This window comes from Enoplosus armatus, chromosome 17, assembly GCF_043641665.1.
Source record: "Enoplosus armatus isolate fEnoArm2 chromosome 17, fEnoArm2.hap1, whole genome shotgun sequence".
Classification (NCBI taxonomy): domain Eukaryota; kingdom Metazoa; phylum Chordata; class Actinopteri; order Centrarchiformes; family Enoplosidae; genus Enoplosus; species Enoplosus armatus.
Genome location: NC_092196.1, coordinates 13,513,609 through 13,535,038, shown reverse-complemented (window position 1 = coordinate 13,535,038; position 21,430 = coordinate 13,513,609). Strand labels below are relative to the sequence as shown.

General features: G+C 44.5%; 1 protein-coding gene across 1 annotated transcript; it reads left to right on the top strand.

Annotated features, from left to right (window-relative positions):
• The first annotated feature begins 14,009 nt into the window (after window positions 1–14,009).
• On the top strand, window positions 14,010–20,546 carry metrnla (meteorin like, glial cell differentiation regulator a). Its single transcript, XM_070923416.1, has 4 exons — window positions 14,010–14,289; window positions 16,067–16,455; window positions 19,483–19,542; window positions 19,687–20,546. The coding sequence occupies exons 1-4, from the start codon at window positions 14,180–14,182 to the stop codon at window positions 19,998–20,000; spliced, it is 873 nt and encodes a 290-aa protein (XP_070779517.1). The 5' UTR covers window positions 14,010–14,179; the 3' UTR covers window positions 20,001–20,546.
• Window positions 20,547–21,430: the final 884 nt, after the last annotated feature.

The following is a 21,430-nucleotide window of genomic DNA, read 5'->3' as shown; positions in this document are numbered from 1 at the left end:
TGTTGATGCTTAAGCTAAAGTGAACCAGATGTAGTGGATGGGACATGCTGCGTTGCTCTGCGCTGAGGTAATTCTCAGACTCAGTTTTGGCGATGATATATATCATTTGCACGCTCAAATTGGTGTAAACTTTGAGGACAAACAAGGAAGGGTTTTGGGCAGGTGTGAAAGAAGTTACCCTCTTTGTCAGTGTTTTCAGTTGAAAGCAGAAAAGGGGTAAAGTGAGAGAAGATGATGTGAAGTTGAGCACAGTGAAGTAGTGTATAAATTTGACATTATATAGTCTCTTGGCAGAGTCACCGGCACATTTGAGGCGGAGATATAAAAAGCAGATTTGTGCTCCATATCCTGAGGAATAATTCATGGTAAGAGTGCAGCCTTCACTGGAGCCTCATGTTTTAAACCTGCCAATCACAGGCACTGCACAGCACCGCGGGTTTCCTCAATGTGAAGAGAATATAAATAGCTTATTTATAAATTACATGTTTGAGATGTTGAAGAATGCATTGTCACTCATGCAGAAAAAAAGATGGTTGTGTAATAACGATAGAGTGAGACGGTGATATCCTCTGCTGTAAGCGCTTGATGCTATTTCTTTCTTTCTTTCCTTCATCTATTTTGCCATTTTGGAGTATGGATTGTTGGTCCAAGTGGTCCAAGTGGAGTACTAGAGGCTTCGAGGCCAGATCAGGAGCCACTCCCTGTTTCTCCACTTGTTGTATAGACGAGGTCTTGCACGTCCATGTGCCCAAACGGTCCCAGACACAGATAGGACCTGGTGTGGGTCGCAGCCAGGGCTTCATTCCCTCATACTCTCCGGGAGGGAAGAGAGATACACAAGACCTTGAGTCCAGAACAAGACATCCAGCAGAGTTTGAGCTGTTCTAACTTGCCTAATACACACATATCAGCAAATGTAAACACAAACACACACACACACACACACACACACACACACACACACAGACTGGAATGTCAAGATAGCAAACAGTGTGTCTGGCTTGCGACTCAAGGTTCCTCCTTCTACGTATGCAAATACTGTTTGAGGTGAGCTTTGCATATTTAACGTTTCCAAATGTGTGTGCAGAGATTTTGGGATACATACAGGTCAGACGTGGGTCGCTGTGGTGGTTACCATTCCTGGGTCTCCATAACGAAAAACACCTTGTTCTAAAAAAAGCATCATGATTAATTCAGGCCTTTGATCACAGCCCAAAACAAGCACTTCAACACATCAAAACCGTTGGTAAGCTGTAGTCCTTGTTCATTAATGCAGATTGTTGTTTTGGACTGTGCGAGGGACTGTATGAAAATGATTGGAGATGGGAGGGGGTGAATCTTAAATCTCAAAGATATAAACAAGCCCACACACTCCCCTCAGTGTGCCACATTTCCATACATCAATATTCATATTGATCATTTTGTTTTGGAGTATATTAAAGCCACATCTTGGTATCTGGGAATAGGCTGAACATCAAGCTATTGGGCAGAAAAACAACCTCTATCAGTCTGTAGTTACAGAACAGCACCTCCTCTCATCAGGTCTTTCACATGTCCAGTTCCCCATGAACAACATGCAGGTCCATTCCTAGGTACACACAGAAGTTGCAAAGGGGGCCCCTGCTGTCCTAGTCCATTGTCGGGGGCCGGCAGGCATGCTTGGACACATCAGCCGAGGATCAGATTGCTTTTGTTGGGCCAGTCCCAGGTCCACGCTGCTCCCCATGACTTCAAAGGGCCACGTCAGTGTGTGTTAGGGAAGATGAGAAGCGGTACGAGCGCAAGTCAGCAGAGTGTGATCAGCAGGGGCCACGGTGCACCCTCAGGACGACACCATGTTGTCTTAGCAGGCGAGGGAGTCAGGCAGCGCTGACAAAACACCCGTGAACAGGAGCTGAGATGTGCCGGAGAGCCAGCTGGCAAAGGTGTACAGGACAAGAGAGCAGTCAGACAGACAGGTGACGATGTGGATGGAGAAAGGGACAGCGTTGAGGAAGAGGAAGCTTATGGGATGGATACTGTACATGGGGGGTCAAATGACTCACAAAACAATTATGAGAACAGAGGCAGGCTGCTCTGGAGCCAGTGTTATCTATAATGTATGTACAACATTCAGCTATTTGATAAGAGCTACAATAGGACAGAGGTGAAGCAGGTTGGGAGAGGATGGTGGGGGTCAGAAGTCACCACACAGGAGGCAAAACATCCTCCACAATTCTCCCAAAAATCACATCCCCTGGTGTCGTTGCAGCCAGACCTGAACATCCTCTCCCCGGTCCAAACACAGCAACTCTCTTCCCTACACACCTAGTCTGCAGCTAGTGACATGCCACGTAAGGATTCAGCTGTAAAAACGTTCAGATTGTAATGTGTGAGAGGGACGGCTGTTATCTTTTAGGGTGTTCACACGCTGTACACATGAGAAAGAGGGGGGAAAGATGGAAGAGATGTTTGCATGATATTTTTTTTGTGGTGGTGTGAAAGCCACTTAAGTCTTCAACTTAACCACTTTAACCAAAGAAAGATTGCATGTTCTTGTGTTGTTGAATGAGCTCCAAAATACATGGCGGCCACGCTGAAGACAGGACCGTTTGTCTTATTCTTTGAGGTTTTCACCACATGGTGACACAGCAAACACTTGATGGTGTTTTTTCACTTGTTGTTCTTTACAGTCTGGACAAGAAAGACTCTACTTTTTTGTGTGCAGACTGCAGATATTGCCTGTCAGGTGGAGGCTGCTATAAGTTCAGCGTTTGAGGTGATGATGCCTCATGTGCAGAAAAAGAGGTGTTGTTATCGACAGGTGTGACTTCTGCCTCTGCATCTGTCAACACACCCAGGCCTGATGTCTCGGCTCGGGCATGGAGAGACACGCCGCTCCACCACGGGCTTTGTCTGCTCACCTGCTCGCATGGATACAATATCCACTCTGTTGAACAGCAACAGTACACACTTGTAGCTGGTTTTGACTATTCAGCTCTTGTGAGTCTTTTCTTTGACAAGTTAAAAGCCATAGAAAATGGCGTGATTGCACAAAAAAAGCGTGTTTTCCTCTCAATGCAGCAGATATGGCACAGTTATGTGGTGGGCTGCCCTGCCATGAGTAATGAGGAAGAGACTGATCGTAAACTCCTTGTTGATGTTCAACAGGAATTTGTTCACTGGAGATGATGTCAAAGCCCAAACATCTACTGGCAACTCACCAGTGAGTTTCCTTAATTTATTTTCTGGACAACGAGGTTAATCTTTACACAATGATAGCATTCCTGGCTCACCTCCTGGAAGACACATAAACACACACACACACACACACGCTTTCATTCAACCGGCAGATGATTCCAGATGTTTCCTAAACGGATGAAAGGCAGGGAAGCTCCTCACAGACCTGCATTAGACTCAACTAAGAGTTGGAAGCCGACCAGCTGGAACCTCCCATGGCCTCCATACTGTTTCCTCCTCACGGGCACCTCCCAGACGCAGGCCCATAGTCGTGATTTATCTCCCCAGGATGTGTCAGGCGCGTGGGGTGGACGAGGGGGCTGACATCCCGATCGTTAAATACAAAGCCCCGTGATAAGAGGAAAAGTCCAGGGAAGGAATGAAATAAATAAATAAAACCGAAAGGAGAAACCCAACCTCAGAGAATATAGATGTACTCTTTTCAGCACATTTGTTTATGTGTCGTTAGACTGGCCCGGCTTCTCTGTAATATCATCCAAGTGGAAAAATTATTTCTCATTTGGGGTTTCAGATTGGCAGCAAGGAATTATTAAACTTCTCCAGTGGCCCGTTCTTTCGTCACAGATCACTGATCCTCCTCGTGGAAATTTCTGCATGTTATTAAACCTGTCACTCCAGCTCTGCAGAGCTCGTGGTCTGGACTTTGGCTCATACAGACTCACATGAAAACACAAACAGGAGCTTATTTGGGCTCCAGCCACAACCTCAGGTGTGTGAGCCACCCACATTTTTCTTCATTATATCTGATTAATGCTGAAAGCCACAAACCTCTCACAATGTCACTGGGAGTCAAAAGTGGGAGTGTTTTTCACCTGAATGGGAAGATTGTAACAATTATGGAGTTACCTCAGCACGTACAATGGGCCCATTGTGCGACGTACAACTCCCCAGGCTGCTGGTGGATCTGAGGCTTTGAGAGGAGAGAGCGGGACAGGGTGGAGGTGCAGAGCGAGCCCACCGCTGAATCGCTGGCTTTGTTCGCAGACATATCCGAGGATTTTGATCATACGGTTGAAATGGCTGGGACTCAAAGCTGCTTAGCTCGTGCTTGTAGTCTGGCCTGCGCACAGTGTCAGACACATGTGAAGGCACGTTTAATCCTGCTATGAATATTGTGGATGTCTTCTCCGTTTCTTAAAGCATCTGGATGTAGTTTTAGGCCTAAAAATGCATTTAAAAGTGGATTAAAGAGTATAATTCACAATACATTGTATCATATAAGTTGTATAATTGTATGCTGTGTTTGATTTCATGTAGCTGTCGATGATGATTGGTCTGATTGCAGCCATGATTTTGAGTTTTTGTAGCTCTGTATTGGACACAGTCGATCCGTTGATCAGCCACACACTCGGCACTCTGCTCATGCCTCCTTTGTGAGGGAGTGTGTGTGTGTGTGTGTGTGTGTGTGTGTGTGTGTGTGTGTGTGTCACCTGCTGCAGCTCTTTCAGCTGGTTGTGATTCACCTGCAGAGACGCATGTCTCATCATGACGGAGTGTCCCGTGTTTCAACAGGTGTCAGGCAGCACAGTAACATGAACTCACATGAGGGCATATTCAGCAAAGCAGTGTGTGTCTTTAAAACATGGTGTAAAACTCCTCTTACAGTTTGAGCATTCTCTGTGGGTACATGTTAACTTGAATACATACTATAATGAAGTTATTTGACTGCATATTAAACCACAATACGTGCTGTTGAGCTTGTATCTGACACTATGATTGCCAGTGACGTGACATTAATGTGACTTCTATCATACGTTTGTTCTCACATTGTGAACTCTCTGTGCTCCGCTGTGAGCATATCTGATATGTTTCCACATTCGGCTCCACAAGACTTTTGACCTGCTGAAGCGTGTCTGCGTATGACCCTGGGAGTGTGTGTGGAGCGTGCCAGCCTTGAGTATATGGGAGGGTGCAGGATCAGTGTTGTAAATGTGTGTGTGTGTGTGTCATATACGCAAACCGGCCAGACAAGTTGCTGATTCAACCCCGCTGTGCCAAAGGTGTGTGTTTTTGTGTGTGTGTCAGACACTGAGCTACTTAGTCGGGCCGGCGAACACAAAGCACAATAATAAGATCACAGAGCACAGTCTCCATGCTCAGCTCCCATGATCCCTCAGCTGATCCCGCAGCTGATCTGGCAGCGACGGCCTCCATGTTCCACTCACTCAGCACATCGGCCGCTTTCAACTTCATCCAGGTTACTCAATATTAAGACTTTCTCTGCTAACAGTGCCACCTGCTTAAACTCTAAAATTATCTCTTGATGTGGACGTGGCCTCTCAGCGAGGAGTGTAGTAACGCTTGTGCCTGAGCAGGTGATTTCATCCAAATTCTTATTTCAAGGCTTTGCTCACTACCATTCATGGTCACACTACGTGTCTGTGTAGAGGAGAAACAGTGACTAGATGTCTTTCTGTACACGTCAGGCGTTTGTGATCCACCAGGAGGCCATTTCCATCAGCTCTCTTGGATACCTGCTCGACTCAAAATGGCTCTTCGTTTCACCACAGGCTCTGTTGGCGGGCTGCCTGACATGACCTCAGGTTGAATGTGGGGAGATACAGACCTAACAGGTTATTTGTGTGTTGCTCTATTCCCATTAATGCCATGCTACGTGTCTTGGCACGTCCGCATTGTTTTTCTCGTATGAAACCACAAAACAAAGGAGAGATTTAAGTATTTAGCAATGATCTGGCACTGAGGATTGCTAAACTCTGGTACTTCTTTTTTCCTTCTTCTATGTTCCTCATCAGAAAGATGATCCCTTTACAGCGCACCAAGGAACAACATGATGAAGAAATGTGGTCATTTTATACCCTGGGACAACCAGCAGCTCCCTAGCTAGAGCTGCAGTAAAATCTCAAAAACATATATATATATATATATATATATATATATATGTTTCTGAGAAGCAAATGTTCCCCAGTATGTCTGCTGAGTGTGTTACCATTTCACTCTGTTTATTTTAGTAAGCGGCATTTCCTTTAAAACATGAGAGTTTGAGTTTTGCAGCGGTGAGGCTGTGATGAAACGTCTGCACCACCACTCAGGAGGAACAAATTAAATAAAGCACTTAAACCTAATTTAATACTCTGCACATTAAGTCTGCTCAAAGAGGTTTGCGAAGAGGAAAGAGCCCTGACATCCTGGTGTGTTTCAGGAATATGAAGTAGATGAAGTAGATTAAGAATCATTATGAAACCAAGATTGCAGCCAAGATTGCAACACCAACAGCAAAATAAGCAACGATATCTTTACATGAATCCATATATTAAGCCTTGCTTACTTTTCGTCATGGCTTTACTGAGAGCTGAATGTATTAAACAGCTGGATTGCCACTTGCAGCATCTTGATAGGCTCTTAAAAACCTAACTGCACTGCCGAGGAGCAGAACATGTTAAAAAAAGAAGATGAAAAGTCTCAGGATGTCTTGTGTAACAGCACCAAGAATTCCTGTTTGAACAATATACCATAGCTGCTGCTTGTATGTATACATCTGAATGTTTGTGTCTGTGAGTAACCCCAAACATGAACTCTTTGTCTTCCTCATTGATCCTTATATGGTTTCCCTGACCCCTACCTTTCCCATGAACCTGCCACCTCCCGTCACCTGTGACCATGGCTGTCACCAGCTTGTGAATCAGCAGATTCAGCGAGTATCACCTTCAGAGCCGACCACGCCACCGACAGAACTCTGGCTTTTTCCGAAATCCAGCTCTCGTTACAGGCAGAATGAGATCCATTCAGAGGGGTGCCAGAGGATCTTAAAGACCCCTCTGTGTCAGCGCTCCAAGAACCAGACCGCTGGGTCAGAATTTCCATCGAGAGCCATCGTGCTTTCGTTTATACTGAGATTTGACTGATTGTTATATTCTAAATAGTTTGTTGGTCGTTTCTCCAGGCAAACCATGTGCTAATATAAAACTTTGCATGTGGATGGACACAATAGGCCAACTGTTCTCCTCTCCTGCATTTCCTTTTCTCGGTCCCTCGCCCTGTGTAAACACTTGAGCTTGTTAATGTGAATTGCACTAAAGACCAGTGCTTATTGGCCGGCTGTGTCAGCTGTGCAGTGGTGGACGAAATATTCAGATCCAGTATCAATAGTTCAGTGTGAAAATACTCCATTACAAGTAAAAGTCCTGCATCCAAACCTAAACAAAAGTACAGAACTATTAGGAGCAAATAAATATAATTAAGGTATCAAAAATAGAATATGATGATCATGTTGTGTTTTGCACTGTAAGTAATTATTTATTATTGAGTCCTAAAATAGTTTTTGTGAAAGGGAAAACATTTGCCAGCTTTGTTTCTGATAGAAATGAACTTGTTTTAAGAACTTTTTAGAAACAAGTGTAAGAATCCCAAAAGAAGACAGAATAAAGGAAAATGTTACCTTATTCTAGAAAATTCACAAAACCTGTTGACTTCTATTAAAACAGGTTGAAATCATCTCAACACAATGGCAGATTTTCTCACTTGTTTTAAGAAACTAAGACTTTTGGAACTCAACAGAAGACATTTTACATACTGCAGTGTGTGCAGTATGTAAAATACTAATCTACAAAGTAACTAAAGCTGTCACATAAATGTAGTGCAGTAAAAGTACTTAAGTACAGTACTTGAGTAAATGTACTCTCTACCACTGTGTGTGTATAGGTAAGTGTTCTTTGGTTCTTTGTTCACTTTTCAACCCTCAAAACCACACGGGGGAAAGATTTCCTCCTCGACATATAAAACAGACCAAACCCAAAACATAACTTCAATCATCAATCGAAAATACCCAAGGAGTGTGACTAAGCCTCATCTGCACTGGCAGATGACTGCAACTCTGATTGAACACAGACGATGTCCCCTGCAATGTTAGAACTCCATAAAAATCTGTTTTGCTTTGTTTCCAAGAAACTCAACTTGCAAAAAGAAAAACACGGCCTATATGAAATCAATATTATTTGGATAGTCAAATGTTCCCCTGCAATGTTCGAGAGAGTTAGAGCCAAAGTATCGCACAGGACCGATGCCAGAGTCTGCGGGTAGATAGAAGGAGCTGATCTCCCCGAGTGAGCCAGAGAACTTGGGAATTAACAAAGGAAGGCGCTCCTGCTTCTGCCCTCCCGCCTCTACAGTCTCTGAGTCCATATCATGGCTGTCAGCCTGCATCAGCCAGCCTAAAGGCTGAAGCTTTTTGTGTAAAGCATCCTGGACTGATCGAGCGAGTAGAAGAATGAGTGTACCCATCAAGGAAGCTCTCATGTCGCAGCGCCATGAAGAAAGAAGGAGGGACGTGGGCCAGAGCTCTTTCCCAACAGGAAACCTTGAGAATCAGATGAGCAAGGCTAATCTGCAGAGCGGAAGTCGTCCTGGAGAAAGGGCGCTGTAAAGATACTGCTTTCCTTAGTGAGTCGGATATTACCTTCAATACTGTCTTCCTCTGCCCTGGCAGAATCAAGTTCTTCATGTTTGGTGGCTGATTGGCTAATCCTCGAGCCTCAGAACCACCTGGACCATATCTGATCTCTGTGAAATTCAGAAGGCAAAGCAGAGCAGAGTTCACTTTTATTGTGTTGCTTTTAATAAGAGTTGCCCACCTGCCAGGGCGAGTGCCGTGTCAGAATGACCCAAATTCCTCTTATGAGCCCTCAGCGTTGTAGTTCCTCAGGTTTCTGTGTGCTGCCTCAGGGAAGGATACGAAGGAGCTGATAGCGTGGTGTTGAGAACAGCTTGAAGGGGCTAATTCAGCGTGGACTTGAGCACGTCGCTGTGTTGAGGCCTCTGCCACACCTCACATGGCCTGCAGTCGATACAGCACAAGGAGCACGACCATGACATTTTCTAGCTTTCTCCACTTTGGTCTCTCTTATATGTTTTCCTCCCATAAGCACATACACACAAACTATACGTCACCATTTGTTTGCTGAAACAAAAGACAAGCTTTGTCTTCCCTGGCTTGCAAAAACTTCAGGGAATTTTGAGTGAGATGCGCCAGTTGCTGCATACTTCAAATATGTCACTTCCTCCCACACATTTCCACACTTAAATGGACTTTACTAGCAGCGACACAACTGACCAGGGTTTGATGATTGAGACGCAGCGGGCTGCAGAGCTGGAATGTACACTATGTTCGTTGCCATTAAGCGAGAGAAAAAGAGGTGTCAGGAGAGATACAAACACCATGTCTGTCTTCAGATATGGCTGGCACTTCAAAATGACAGGGTTCCTGTTTACTGAGAGGAATGCTCTCGCAGGTTTGAGCTCAGCTGCATTTCTGACGGTCTGGAAAGGAGCCAGAGAGGGATGATGACAGGCAGACGGCCTCTCGATGATATCAGCGCCGTCCAATCTGCCTCTGCATACCACAAGATATCGGACATGCTTGTGTGACTGCAGTTTACAGTTTATCAGCCCGAGATAGCAGGCTTAATGAAACAGGTCGAGACTGGCTTTGAAAGAGAGCAGCACTTTCATCAAACTGGTTCTCAGAGGTTTAACATTGAGGGGAAGGTTGTTGAAAATTAACTCCAGACAATCTTTCATTCACCAACACTGAAGAATCTCAGCTGAACGGATCAATAAACTGTATCTGTTTAAACCCAGAGGAGAACAATGGGTTTGTTCACTGTCCGCCGTTTTATAAAACAACAGTTCTCTTAACAAGAGTTTGTTTGATCGTTGACAAGCCTGGTTTCTTGTTTTCACCACAGTGAAACCAGTTAAAGAAAGACGCGACAGTGAGGACACACACACAAACACACACACACACACACGTACATGCAAACACACATAAAAATCACATCCTGTCAGCAGCCTAATCTACTTTATGACTGCTTTTTCACCTGGAGGCTTGCTCCGGGCATAAAAGCAAAAGTTGGGGACAACAGGCCTGACAAAAAAAACAATCCCACCCTTCCCCCCAGACTTCAGCAGCCCCCTCCCTCCCTGACTCCCTACACTCCACTTGTTTTCTACCTCACTATCCCAGGCTACATAACACATATTTACCAAACGCACATAATCCTCTCATTTAAACAGCACCTCACCTCACATTTCCTCTGCCAGGTTTCAATGTGAAACCAACAACATGAGCGCACTGTACTGTATGATTAACTATCTGTTTTTCTGTCTCCTGCTATCTGTCAGCGATTTGTTTTTTTCTCCCCCCCCTGTGCTCCACTCTCTGCTCCCACCACCAGTGAGACTTCTGACAGGTGGAGGGTGAGAGCTAAACCTGCTTCCTTCAAGCTGCAGCGAGAGAGAAAATAACAAACACCGGCAGCAAGTGATCAAGCAACTGGAATAACAAGAAGAAGGCAAACGCGCCCTTCTTAAAAGAGATTAATTTCTGTGAGAATTACTGTGTGGGTGATTTTACACAATAATTAATTCTATCCAGGCTTTGAGTAGGGCTGCAACTACATATTATTGTCACGATAGATTAATCTGTTAGTTGTTTTGTCTATAAAATAGTGAAAACGGCCTTCACAATTCAAGGTGACTTTATTAGATGGCTTGTTTTGTCTGGCCGACAGTTTAAAACGCAAAACATTTATTTTATAATGTTCTGAAAGCAGCAAATCTTCACATTTTATAAACTCAAACCAGCAAATGTTTGAAATTTGTTGTTGATTATTTTTCTGTTGATCAACTAATTGTTTGTGCTCTAGTTGTGAGTATGCTGTAAGCTCACTCAGTCAAGTACATCAAAAAATGTCAGCATGCATACTAAATACTAAATTATAGTTACTGTCCCATTTTTCATGCACACATTAATACCTATACTATGCTAAATGCTCAGAAAACGGGGTTGTTGCATGTTACCTGTGACATTTTTTAAATTGGCAGTAGAGTTTCAAACTCCCAGTTTGATTGGTGTCCATCAGTGCACACGTTATTTTCTTGTATACTGGCTGTTAAAATTGTCAATTTTAAAATATACTGTACTTCTGATTTAGCACTGCATTCCTGTAACATTCACGATTCACAGCTCACGATGGACAGTTTTAAAAAGAGATATTGTCTTTTTTTTTTTTTCCACACATTCTTCTTCCTTGTCAAAACCTGGTGCACACGTTACCCACAATGCACCTCGACCATTGACAGTTTGGTTTGAGATTTGGATGTGTTATGCTTGTAGCGCCTGATGTAGCCTGAAGCTGCTAGCCTCAAGCAGAGATGAGGAGTGGACCACAGACGTCTGGTAACCTCACTTCTATCTAACTCCACACCCACAGATTTCTTTCATTTTCAAACTTCCCCAACCGACGCTGACTCAAGTGACATCTCTGGTTCAGACTTTGATGAGTCAAATCGGTGGAGAATCACTTTAATCTTAATATATAACAAGGAATTGCGACACAAAGTGTGTAACTCACAGACATCTTACAGGTGTAGCTGTGGTGTAACAGTGCAGGTGTCATTGTGATGACTCCTCAGACATCATGTTCAGACACGCCTCGCGGTCCTGTTACCTCATCAAGATTTATAACTCCATGACAGCCTGCAATACAGCAAATACTCACCAGCCAAACTTCCAATCTTATAACTAGATTACGGAAATGATACCAAAATGTTGCTCAATGTACAAAGTCTGGAAGATGTCTGAGAGTTTCAGCAATTTTATTAGAGAGGGAGTCATCTACTATCTAGAATCAAATAAAAACAACTTATTTGCACATGCATCTGAGGTTTGTGGCATGGGGCCCAGGCACTGACATGTACCCTGCATGTCGGGTCAGTAATAAAGACATGTCGATCACCAGACAGCCACAACCGATTCCAAGTCCCAAGAAACCAGAGAGGAAAAGTAGCAGTTACAAACTGCTCTGGTTTTCCTCGTCAGACGGGTTTCTTTCCCATGCCAAACACCATCCACACACAAAACATCTTGTTCCATAAGAAAACTTAGCCCGGGATCCATGACTTGAGTGATGAGTCGTTTATGTTTACAGATGCACCCAGTGGTAACGGACCCCGCCGCTCTGCAAGTCCCTGCAGCTCCTGTTGCACTCAAACAGAGCTGCAACTATAACGCTCAGGAGTGTTATCTTCAAACTTGATGGATGAATTGTCAATTATATAAATCAATGATGATTATTGTTTGCATTGGATGTGCTGATGGCTCTTTGAACTGAGAGCTGTCTGGAACACATGCTGTGGTCTTCTGGCATGTGATTTTCCAGATTCCCACCCCTCTTACAAATTAACTATTGCAGGATAAATTTAAATCTTGGAGCCACTGTGACATTATTTAACAATTTAGGCATAGAAGCAGCATTATTTCATATAAAACAACATGTGAAGTTGTGTTTACTTGACCAAATGCTTATGACTTTCATTCATTTATTCCTTGATGTGGCCAATATTTGCAGATGTTTGCGGGGCTACGACCCGAGCACCAGACCATGATTTTCAATTACAGTTGGTTCTTCTCTCCAGCCAAGAAACCATCTGAACATAAATAACAGTCAATATGCTCCAAGATGGCGAGTAAACTTTCCACAGCGTGCATTGTCTGTGGCCCGAATCGTTTTTAAAGCGTTTTTTACAAATAATTGAATCAACAACAATACAAATCTAGTCTAATTGCTGATGTATTGTTTACAACACAAATACTCACCACTTAAATTTCAACATACTTTACAACTGCTGAAACCTATTGCGCAATGCAGTAAAACTGAGCAGTCAGGCTGCAGTAATACTGCAGTTAAAGTTAATATGACTTGATTCTGGTGGAAGCTCATGACAGTTTTAATCAGATCCTCCTTCATTTAACAGGAAGCCAGCTGTGTAACGATAGCAGCTAAATTCAATCCATGTACCAATAATAAACTGGTCTGACAAGTTGTGTTCATTTGCTTTCTTCTGAAGACATTTGTAAACAGATGCTCTCCCTCAGTTTGCTTCCTTTCCCCATTTCTGACTTCTCTAACTTCAGGAAAGACATGATTGGGTGAAAAGGCTCTTGGAGGCCAGTATTGATTTACTGTTAATTACTTAACATGTAAAACTGCAATTTCTAGTTCCCCCTAAATATAAAACGGTGAACATGCAGGGCTGTTGTTATTCTGTGCAATTTATTCTTGACTTTGATGCGCACTTCAAGTGCTGTCGGAATTTACCCCGCTTGTTGCTACATGAACCTTCTCAACATAAATTTTGGGAAGATGGGGGTTTTCTGTCATAATTAAATTACTCAAATGTAACTCAGACCAATGTAATAACGCCAGAGAATACATATTAGTCTTTTTATTGTTCCTCATAATCCTTATAGCCACAAAAGAATGATACTGTCAGCATAAAAGAACAACTTTGTTTTTCTGAGATGATAAAATCCCAAAATTATTATTTTTCTGGACTTACAAGGAGAAAATAACCACTTCTGTTGTATCCCGAGTAGACAATTGACATACAATGGACACAATTGATACATAAATAACAAACAACAACAACATCTTTACTTGTATACTCTGTTGATAATTAATAATATGTTAGGTAAACTTTGTGTTTAATCTCATGCAACTGTAAAGTTCGTCACATATTTATATTTTTGAATAAGTTCTTTAAAATAATGCATCTTTTTTCCCCACCAGTATCGTTTTTATACTGCGAAAGTCGAAGATCGGAGCCTCGGCTGCGCACCTGAAGGCAGCATACGTGATAAACTGCTGGGGTGTGACGTGGAGAGCAATCAGGGCTGCAGAGACGGAGTCTGAAGCTGAGCTCAGTCCACATTTCACGGAGGGCTGTCAGCGCCGGACTCGCCACGGGAAAGTTTGAATAGGCGCCGTTATTCTTTTGAACTATCCGGGAATCGAGGAGGAAACCCCGGGGAGCAGCACGGAGCGGACCGGGGGCACATGGAAACGCCATGTAGCTGGAAACACGGCGGCGGACTTCATCATAGTTTCACTCGAGAGGAGGCGAAGTGAGTCGCGAGACAAACATGCTCGCCCCGATGCTGGCCTCCCTGCTGGCCTCCCTGCTGCCTCTCCTCCTGCTCTGTCGGATCTCTTTCTGCCAATACTCAAGCGACCAGTGCAGCTGGAAGGGCAGGTAAGCTTCACTGTCCTGTTTGTTAAATGTCTGGTTGATTTAACGAAACAAAAAACAAAAAATGAGTGCAAGAAAGTGTGAAAGTATCTGAGCTGAGATGACTGAGGCTGAAACTCAAAGGAGAGCGCGCTGATGTGAAAGCAGGCAGCGGAGTAAGACGAAGAGTTTAGTTACATTAAAGCAAAAATACAAATTATAGAACAAATGTCCTAAAGTTCATAAAGTATATTAACTGTTGTGATATGAAAGGAAATGAAAAGGACAATATTTTCACAGACACACGTGAGTTTTGGTCTGGGTTGGGCTGAATTTATGAATGACTAATTGCAGAATTATTTGAGCACAATAAGATGAGATTCAGAAATACATTTTAATAAAGTTGTTCTTACTATTATTTGGAATACAATAATTATTGGAGTGTACTGTACTGGTACAGAATTAAACATTAAATCAATACTTATTACATCCCATCCAATGATCAAATAAAACACGTCTTAAAATCTCAGTCAGCTTTATTCTGAAATTTTACATTTGTTCATACTTTTGTCTAACGTTTAATATCCTCCACATAAAATATTGAAATAATCCCAGGATTACATGTGCAGATCTCCCAACAGCTTTTAAGTATTTCAGTCTATGTTTTAAAATATTTCTAACAGATTTTAAAACTTCAGGCAGCATATAGTGGAAAGTTTCACCTCCGTGCTGAAATCTGTTTTGCACTTGAGAGGCTGTGCCTCAAATAGTGCGGTTTTGTTTTTCATCCTCCAGTCAGGAGGGGTAGACCATATCCAGTACTTTGAGCTCTCCACCAATAATCTGTTGTTCATTAGGAGCCTCTTGACTAATCTCCTTTAATTGCATGCAGAAGTGATGAAGTTAGAAAGGACTTAATTAGAGGCGTGCTGAGGAGAGCCTGGTTATGGTGCTTCAGCTGCATGTGCTCAGCATGTGCCATGGGTTACTTTAGATCTATGGCAAATTTGAATTTCAGCATCTCATTTTCAGGAAACTGGGCGTTTCTCCCCCAGAGTCAAACCACTAGCTTGGCATGCGCATGCTGGTGGACTGCTGATGGCTTCCTGCCTCTGGCTCTGCCACAGAATGACTGACAGCCTGGAGTTTTCAAACCCTGACCAGGCATTAAGTTCTGGAGGGAGTCATTTGGTCATGCTGGCGCCAGAGTCCGAAGTGCTGCCCGGACAAGTCTCTTCCAGTCTCTTTGGTGGCTTGAAAGCAAGGGGAGGTTCGGTGCGTGACCTGCATTTGCACTTGCATGCAGCGGGCCCGGCTACTGTTGCTGCCGTTGTCTGCCCAGAAGCCCCTGTGTCCCTCCATTCATCCATTTCTGCTTCCAAACTCTTCCCAAAGGCAGCCTGCCAGTGGTGCGTTTTGCCAAAGCTCTGGGAGGAACAATGTGGTATGGGGGTGGGTGTGTGTGTGTGTGTGTGTGTTGGAGCTGAGGTCATTTTGGCTGCTCCGGCTCGTGACTGGTCATGCAGCCAGTCTTGCGCACAGACAGCTCATAATGCTACAGGAGGAATGTGGTCTAATGTCCGTACAGTCTGCCAGAGGTCTTCACCTTGGTCAGTTAACTCGGGCTATAAATGACCAGAAAATCATTTTTACATTACTGAATAATCCCTTTATGCTGCGTTTTAAAGATGAAAAGTTTTCAGCATGAGTCTGAAAGCTCTCACATTCTTGGGTTTCTGCACTCTCTTCCTGTGTTGAATGGTTGATGCCTGCTGACGTCTTTCCCTTTCTTTTCTCCCAGCGGTCTGACTCACGAAGGCCACGCCAGGGACGTGGAGCAGGTGTACTTGCGTTGCTCCCAAGGCTCTCTGGAGTGGCTCTATCCCACGGGGGCCATCATTGTCAACCTCCGACCCAACACGGTCTCCCCCGCCGCCGCCCGCCTCTCTGTCTGCATCAAACCCTCGGCGGACTCCAGCGGCACCAACGTCTACCTGGACCGCAATGGCAAGCTGCGGTTGCTGCTGCGCGAACAGGACCAAGCTCAGGGCAAGGTGCAGTGCTTCAGTATCCGGGAGGGGGCGCTCTTCATCGAGGCCGTCCCACACATGGACATCAGCCGCCGGATCACGTCGTTCCAGTACGAGCTGGTCAGCGACAGGCTGGGACCAGAGGCACACTCACTGGGTGGTAAGATACATCTGCTTTACAGAACAATATTAGTGGTAATTGTCTAAGTAGCCTTTATAAAGGTCTGCAGACTTTTGATTAATCCCCTCTAGGACTGGGTTCCTTTGTGCTTTGTCCCTGTGGTGTGTGCTGTGCTCTAAATGCAGCCATCTACTGGTGGAAACTTTTATTAAGTTGGACTCTAATAGTAGGAAACTCAACATTTGCTCCAGCACACTACTAATGCTGAAGCCAAAGTCCATTTCTCTGGTAGCATTGTCTGTACACTTTGGTTTTGGGAGAATATATTTCTTGTCAAAATCAAACGCTCGCTGCGAGTATCAAAACATCAAAATCTGAAGTCTTTAAGTCTTCATGGAGCTTGTGTTTTTTAGGATAAAGTGTTCGTATTTCATAACTATGCACACTTGATTTGACTTGGCTCCAGGCTGTAATTGTTTTTGGTTTTTTTGTGTGTGTGTGGAGGGGCACAGCCAAACAGAGGGCCTCCACTGAAAAACAGCAGTCTATTTTCACGCTGCTTACCTGCCAAACCTGCACAGTTTCAAGCTGTGCAACTGGTGTTTTTTTCCACCTAAAACAAAATATGAGCAGCATTGGGCCCACATCTGTTTTTACGGCTCTCTGGGTTCACATATCCTCCTGCGGCATTATCTGGCACAACAGAGAGCAGGGAGAGGGTTAAAACGTAGAGGAGTGCAGCGCGGAAGTTGTTTTGACCACATTCGTGTGCTCTGCTCTGCTGTGTGAAGTGGCTCTGTGATGTGGCCTGAGATAGCGCTGGGATGATTCACAAAGACAGTGGTCTCGTGTCATCTGAAGCCCGGCCTGGTGGATTGATCGCTTCTTCTCATCTTTTTTTTTCCTTCCGTTTCTTCCCTTCTTTCCTCTCCCTTCCTCTTCTCTCTGACCCGCTGTGCTGGGATTGAGTTGCTCACCGTCAAGCTGGAATGTTTCTCCAACCAGATGTTGGGAGGAACTTCTAGCAGCATATAGGCTTATTTCCTCCCCCCCACTCCTTCTTTTCTTGCTGTCACTCCCTCAGCCTGCCTTTCAGCCCACTTAAATTATCTTCCACTCTCTCTCACTATTTCCTACTTCTTCTTTCTTGTCTATTTATCATTCCAGTATTTTCCTTTTCATTCCTCTCCCCTTCATATTTCTTCCCTCTCTCTTCCTGGATGTTTTTTGAAGTGGTTTTTGTCTGTGCTGAGTGGTATTAGCAAGTTGTGCTCCATTACAGTGGAATGCATCAGGGCCCAGATGTTGCAGGGACACTATATCGTGCACCCCCACCCTCCTCCTCCTCCCTTTACCACTCGTCCCATCCCTCATCCCTCTCTGCTCCTGTGAAGTGGTTCTGATCAGAGTGGCGCTCCATGTGCACAGGCCAGGGAGAGATGCTGACTCGGCTCTCAGCCCATTCCTGTGGTTCTGTTTCATGTCTGTCATGTGAGCCCCGCTCGGCTCTGCTGCGGAGGAAAGAAAAAACACCCCTGGGTTTAGGCCTCGGCTCGCTGCTCTGTCTGATGCTACGGCAGCACGCAGGCTCACTTCAAAGGGCCTTTGCACTTTTGCTCCGGGCTCTGGGCGAGGTCGGCCGCTCTGAAGTCTCCCCGTCCTTCCAGCTGTTCTTAAGCCATCTGAGCTCGTGGCTGTTTGACCCCTGATCTCCCCAGTGATGTGGCAGCGCCTCGTGTTGCTACACAAGCTGACCTAAGACATGCTCACCCCTCACCCGTCAGACAAGCCAGCTAAAAATAAGCCCCAGCTCTGCTCCTAAAGATGACACAGGGCACACATCTCTGTTTTTGGACTTAATTCAGGGTAAAGATTCTTTGACCTTTTTTTTTTTTATGCATCATTTTGAAACTAGGTTCATTTTTGTGCTCAGATTTATGACCAGACTCTGAACTAGGGGGGTTTCCAGCACACCAAATCCACCTGAGTTAACAGCTTTAATCATTCTTCCTCTTATTTTATGGATGGACACCCACCACTGCCCCCCCCCCCCCCCCCCCCCTCAACCCACTGCTGACTCGGCACCCCTCCCTCTGCCCCCCCCCGCCCCTCCCACTCCTCCTCCTCCTCCCCCCTTGCCCCTGTGTGCCACTCTGCTGCTAAGATAAACCACAGCAGATCTTGGGCTAATAAAGGCGCTCTGGTCAGGCCAGCCGCAGGACCACCTGAGTCAACTAATCATTGACTTGGCTGCTCTCATTTAGGGTCCTTTCTCCTGCTATAAAACACTCTGGAGGCTGAGTTGCAGCTTGCCACAAGTCAAAGGTGAAATGTAGCCTGGGGTAGGATTTTAAAGGTAGACGCTATTTATCACTTCGTTTTACACCCAATTATTTGCCCTCTTGTGGCGTCCCTTTATTGTTCTAGACATGATATGCTAATATGGGAGGTTTTTGTGTAATGTTCTCCTTATCTGCCTCCTCTTCAAGCTGATTTTCACTTTTAAGGCTGTGAAAAACTCCTCTCGATGTTTATAGTGGAGACTGTGCTCACTGTTTCAGTCACAGCAGGCCTGCTGGAGTGCTAACAGAGCTCAGGTCAGAGACGTAGTCTCTCCTCATGTCTGTGCTCCTTTTCATCTGGTCCTTGTTTGTCAGGGAGCGTCAAGGGGTTACTCTTGTGGTGGGGAAGCTCTCCCTAAGTATTAAACACTCATCAGCATTTTTTTAATAAGCAGTGATTAACTTTGTTTTACAGTCAGTAGCATGCAGCTTTGTTTGGTGTTAAAACCCAGAGCTCATCGCAGCTGAGTCCTGCTCTTTATCCTGCTTGTAAATAAATAATCATCTGTGGAGATGGAAATTACTGTGACCCCAGTTGTGAGTGTGCAGAACACGTACTCCTACATGGCTTGCCCAACCACAGTTGTGTGTTTGTGGCTCTTAACTGGAAAGTTGTGGGCTTTTTATCATGCTTCAAGAAATCGTGGACTTTTCCTGTTTCTGTTGTGCTCGCCCATAATTTTGCCTCCAAACTCATCCGCCCTCTCTCTTTGTTCCCTCTCAGCACCCTGTCAGCCCTGTAGCGACGCTGAGATGCTTCTAGCAGTCTGCACCAACGACTTTGGTAAGTTAAAAACGCTGTTTGGGAGAATTATAGGCTTCTTGCTGCTGTATGATGTGCAGAAACATCCAATGAAAACATTGCGTGTAGCATGAAATACAGCCATCACCAGTGTCTAAATCTTGTCTTCCTGCTTGGTGTTTTCAGTGGCACGGGGCAGCATTAAGAAGGTGGAGCAGGAGGAGGAGCACACGTCTGTCACCGTGGAGATCAGCCGCCTCTACAGACAGAAGATCCAGGTCTTTGTATCTGGGGGGGTGAGGGTACGGCGCTGGACTGGCCACATCAAGATGCCCCTTCAGTGCAGGGTGAGGTCCGGTGAGGGTGAGTTCCTCTTCACGGGGACGGTGAGGTTTGGGGAGGCGTGGATGGGCTGCGCCCCACGCTACAAAGACTTTCTGCGGTTGTACCATGAGGCGCAGCAGCAGGGGACCAACCCCTGTCATGTGGACGCTGACTGAGCGTGTTACCTGCCCACGCTCGGAAGTAGGACAAGTCCTCACTGGGTGGAGAGGAGAGCTGAACCAAGAGTTCATGCCAAGGAGAGAAAGAGACTGACAGACTGGCCCAGTGGCAGAGCCTCTCTCCTCTCCCGCTGTCTCGTGCCTCTTTGGAGACAAAGACTAGAGCTCCTGCATGTTGCCAGGCAGCATGTTGGACGGACTCTGTCCTCAAAGTTGAACGGGACGCATCGTGGAATTTGTTCGGACTGCCTTTCTCGCAGACGAGGAACTCCCAGGATTTTAAATGTAGCAAAAACCCCATTTGTTTTTTTTATGTGTATAAAATGTGAATGAACATTGTATATTTTGAAGCTCTGCGTGCTTTGTAAAAAGCTTGATGTACAGTTCTGAAGTTATTTCTTATGACAGAAATGTAAAAAGTGAAAGCCTCTTATTTTTATTTTGTTTAAAAAATGATTCGCAATTTAATGCCTGAATCCATGAGTTTTTTCAGGTTGTACAATTGTAAAGAAAAAAACAAACCAAAAAAAAGCTAAATCTGTTTTTTGCCCTTGAGAATAAAACCTTTTATTCCCTGGAACAGCGTTCTTGTCTGTGATGTTTACATGTAGAATAAATCAAACTCTTGCTTTTCAGACTTGTGACACCGTGTGTATAATAGACTGATTATTATAGATACAGAGCAGATTGATTAGTTCATCAACAGAAAATGAATTAGCAACTACTTTATTAATGTATTAATTGATTTAAGCATTTATTCTAGCAAAAAAAGCCAAATATTACCTATTTGCAGCTTCTCTAATATGAGTATTTGCTACTTTTCTCTGTTTTCATATAATTGTGAACTGAATATTTTGGGGATTTTGGACATAAAGACTTCTCCTTGGGCATGCGGCATTTTAGTCCTAACAATCAATTAATTTAGAAAAACAGTTGTTAGTTGCAGCCCTAATTATATTAAAGCTAATTTATTTTGATACGCTAACACCATAAACCAAAACTTTAGTATTTGACATCTTTCAGATCAGATATAATATTTCACCGTGGTGCTAATAGACTCCATGTTCTCAGTTGGAATAAAAACATCATATGATGTGCATTAGCCTCCTCTCCTAGGTTCACCTCAGCCTTGAGCTGGGACCGTCTGCCAGGGGTACAGAGAGATTGATATCAGAGAGTCGGGGTGGATTCCTCAGCGTCGGTTCCTGTGGTGATGGGGGTGGCCGTGTGTCAAGGTCAATGTGAAAGGCCTCTTTGTTCCAGCGCAGCAGCCTGGTATGAGAGAGAGGACTGAAGACAGACCTGAATACAGCCCGTTGACTGGGCACGCAGCGGAAAGCAGCACTCTCCAACCACACTCCAAATTTTGATTGGCATGTACAGTTTCTTCTGTTTCTGTTTAAACGAAGGCTTTTTCTTTTTCATCA

Excerpts from the sequence above, each read along its gene's own strand:
- metrnla (XM_070923416.1), top strand. The coding sequence starts at position 14,180 with ATGCTCGCCCCGATGCTGGCCTCCCTGCTGGCCTCCCTGCTGCCTCTC. Across the intron at positions 14,290-16,066 it reads CAGTGCAGCTGGAAGGGCAG|CGGTCTGACTCACGAAGGCC; the intron begins GTAAGCTTCACT and ends CTTTTCTCCCAG. Across the intron at positions 19,543-19,686 it reads AGTCTGCACCAACGACTTTG|TGGCACGGGGCAGCATTAAG; the intron begins GTAAGTTAAAAA and ends TGGTGTTTTCAG.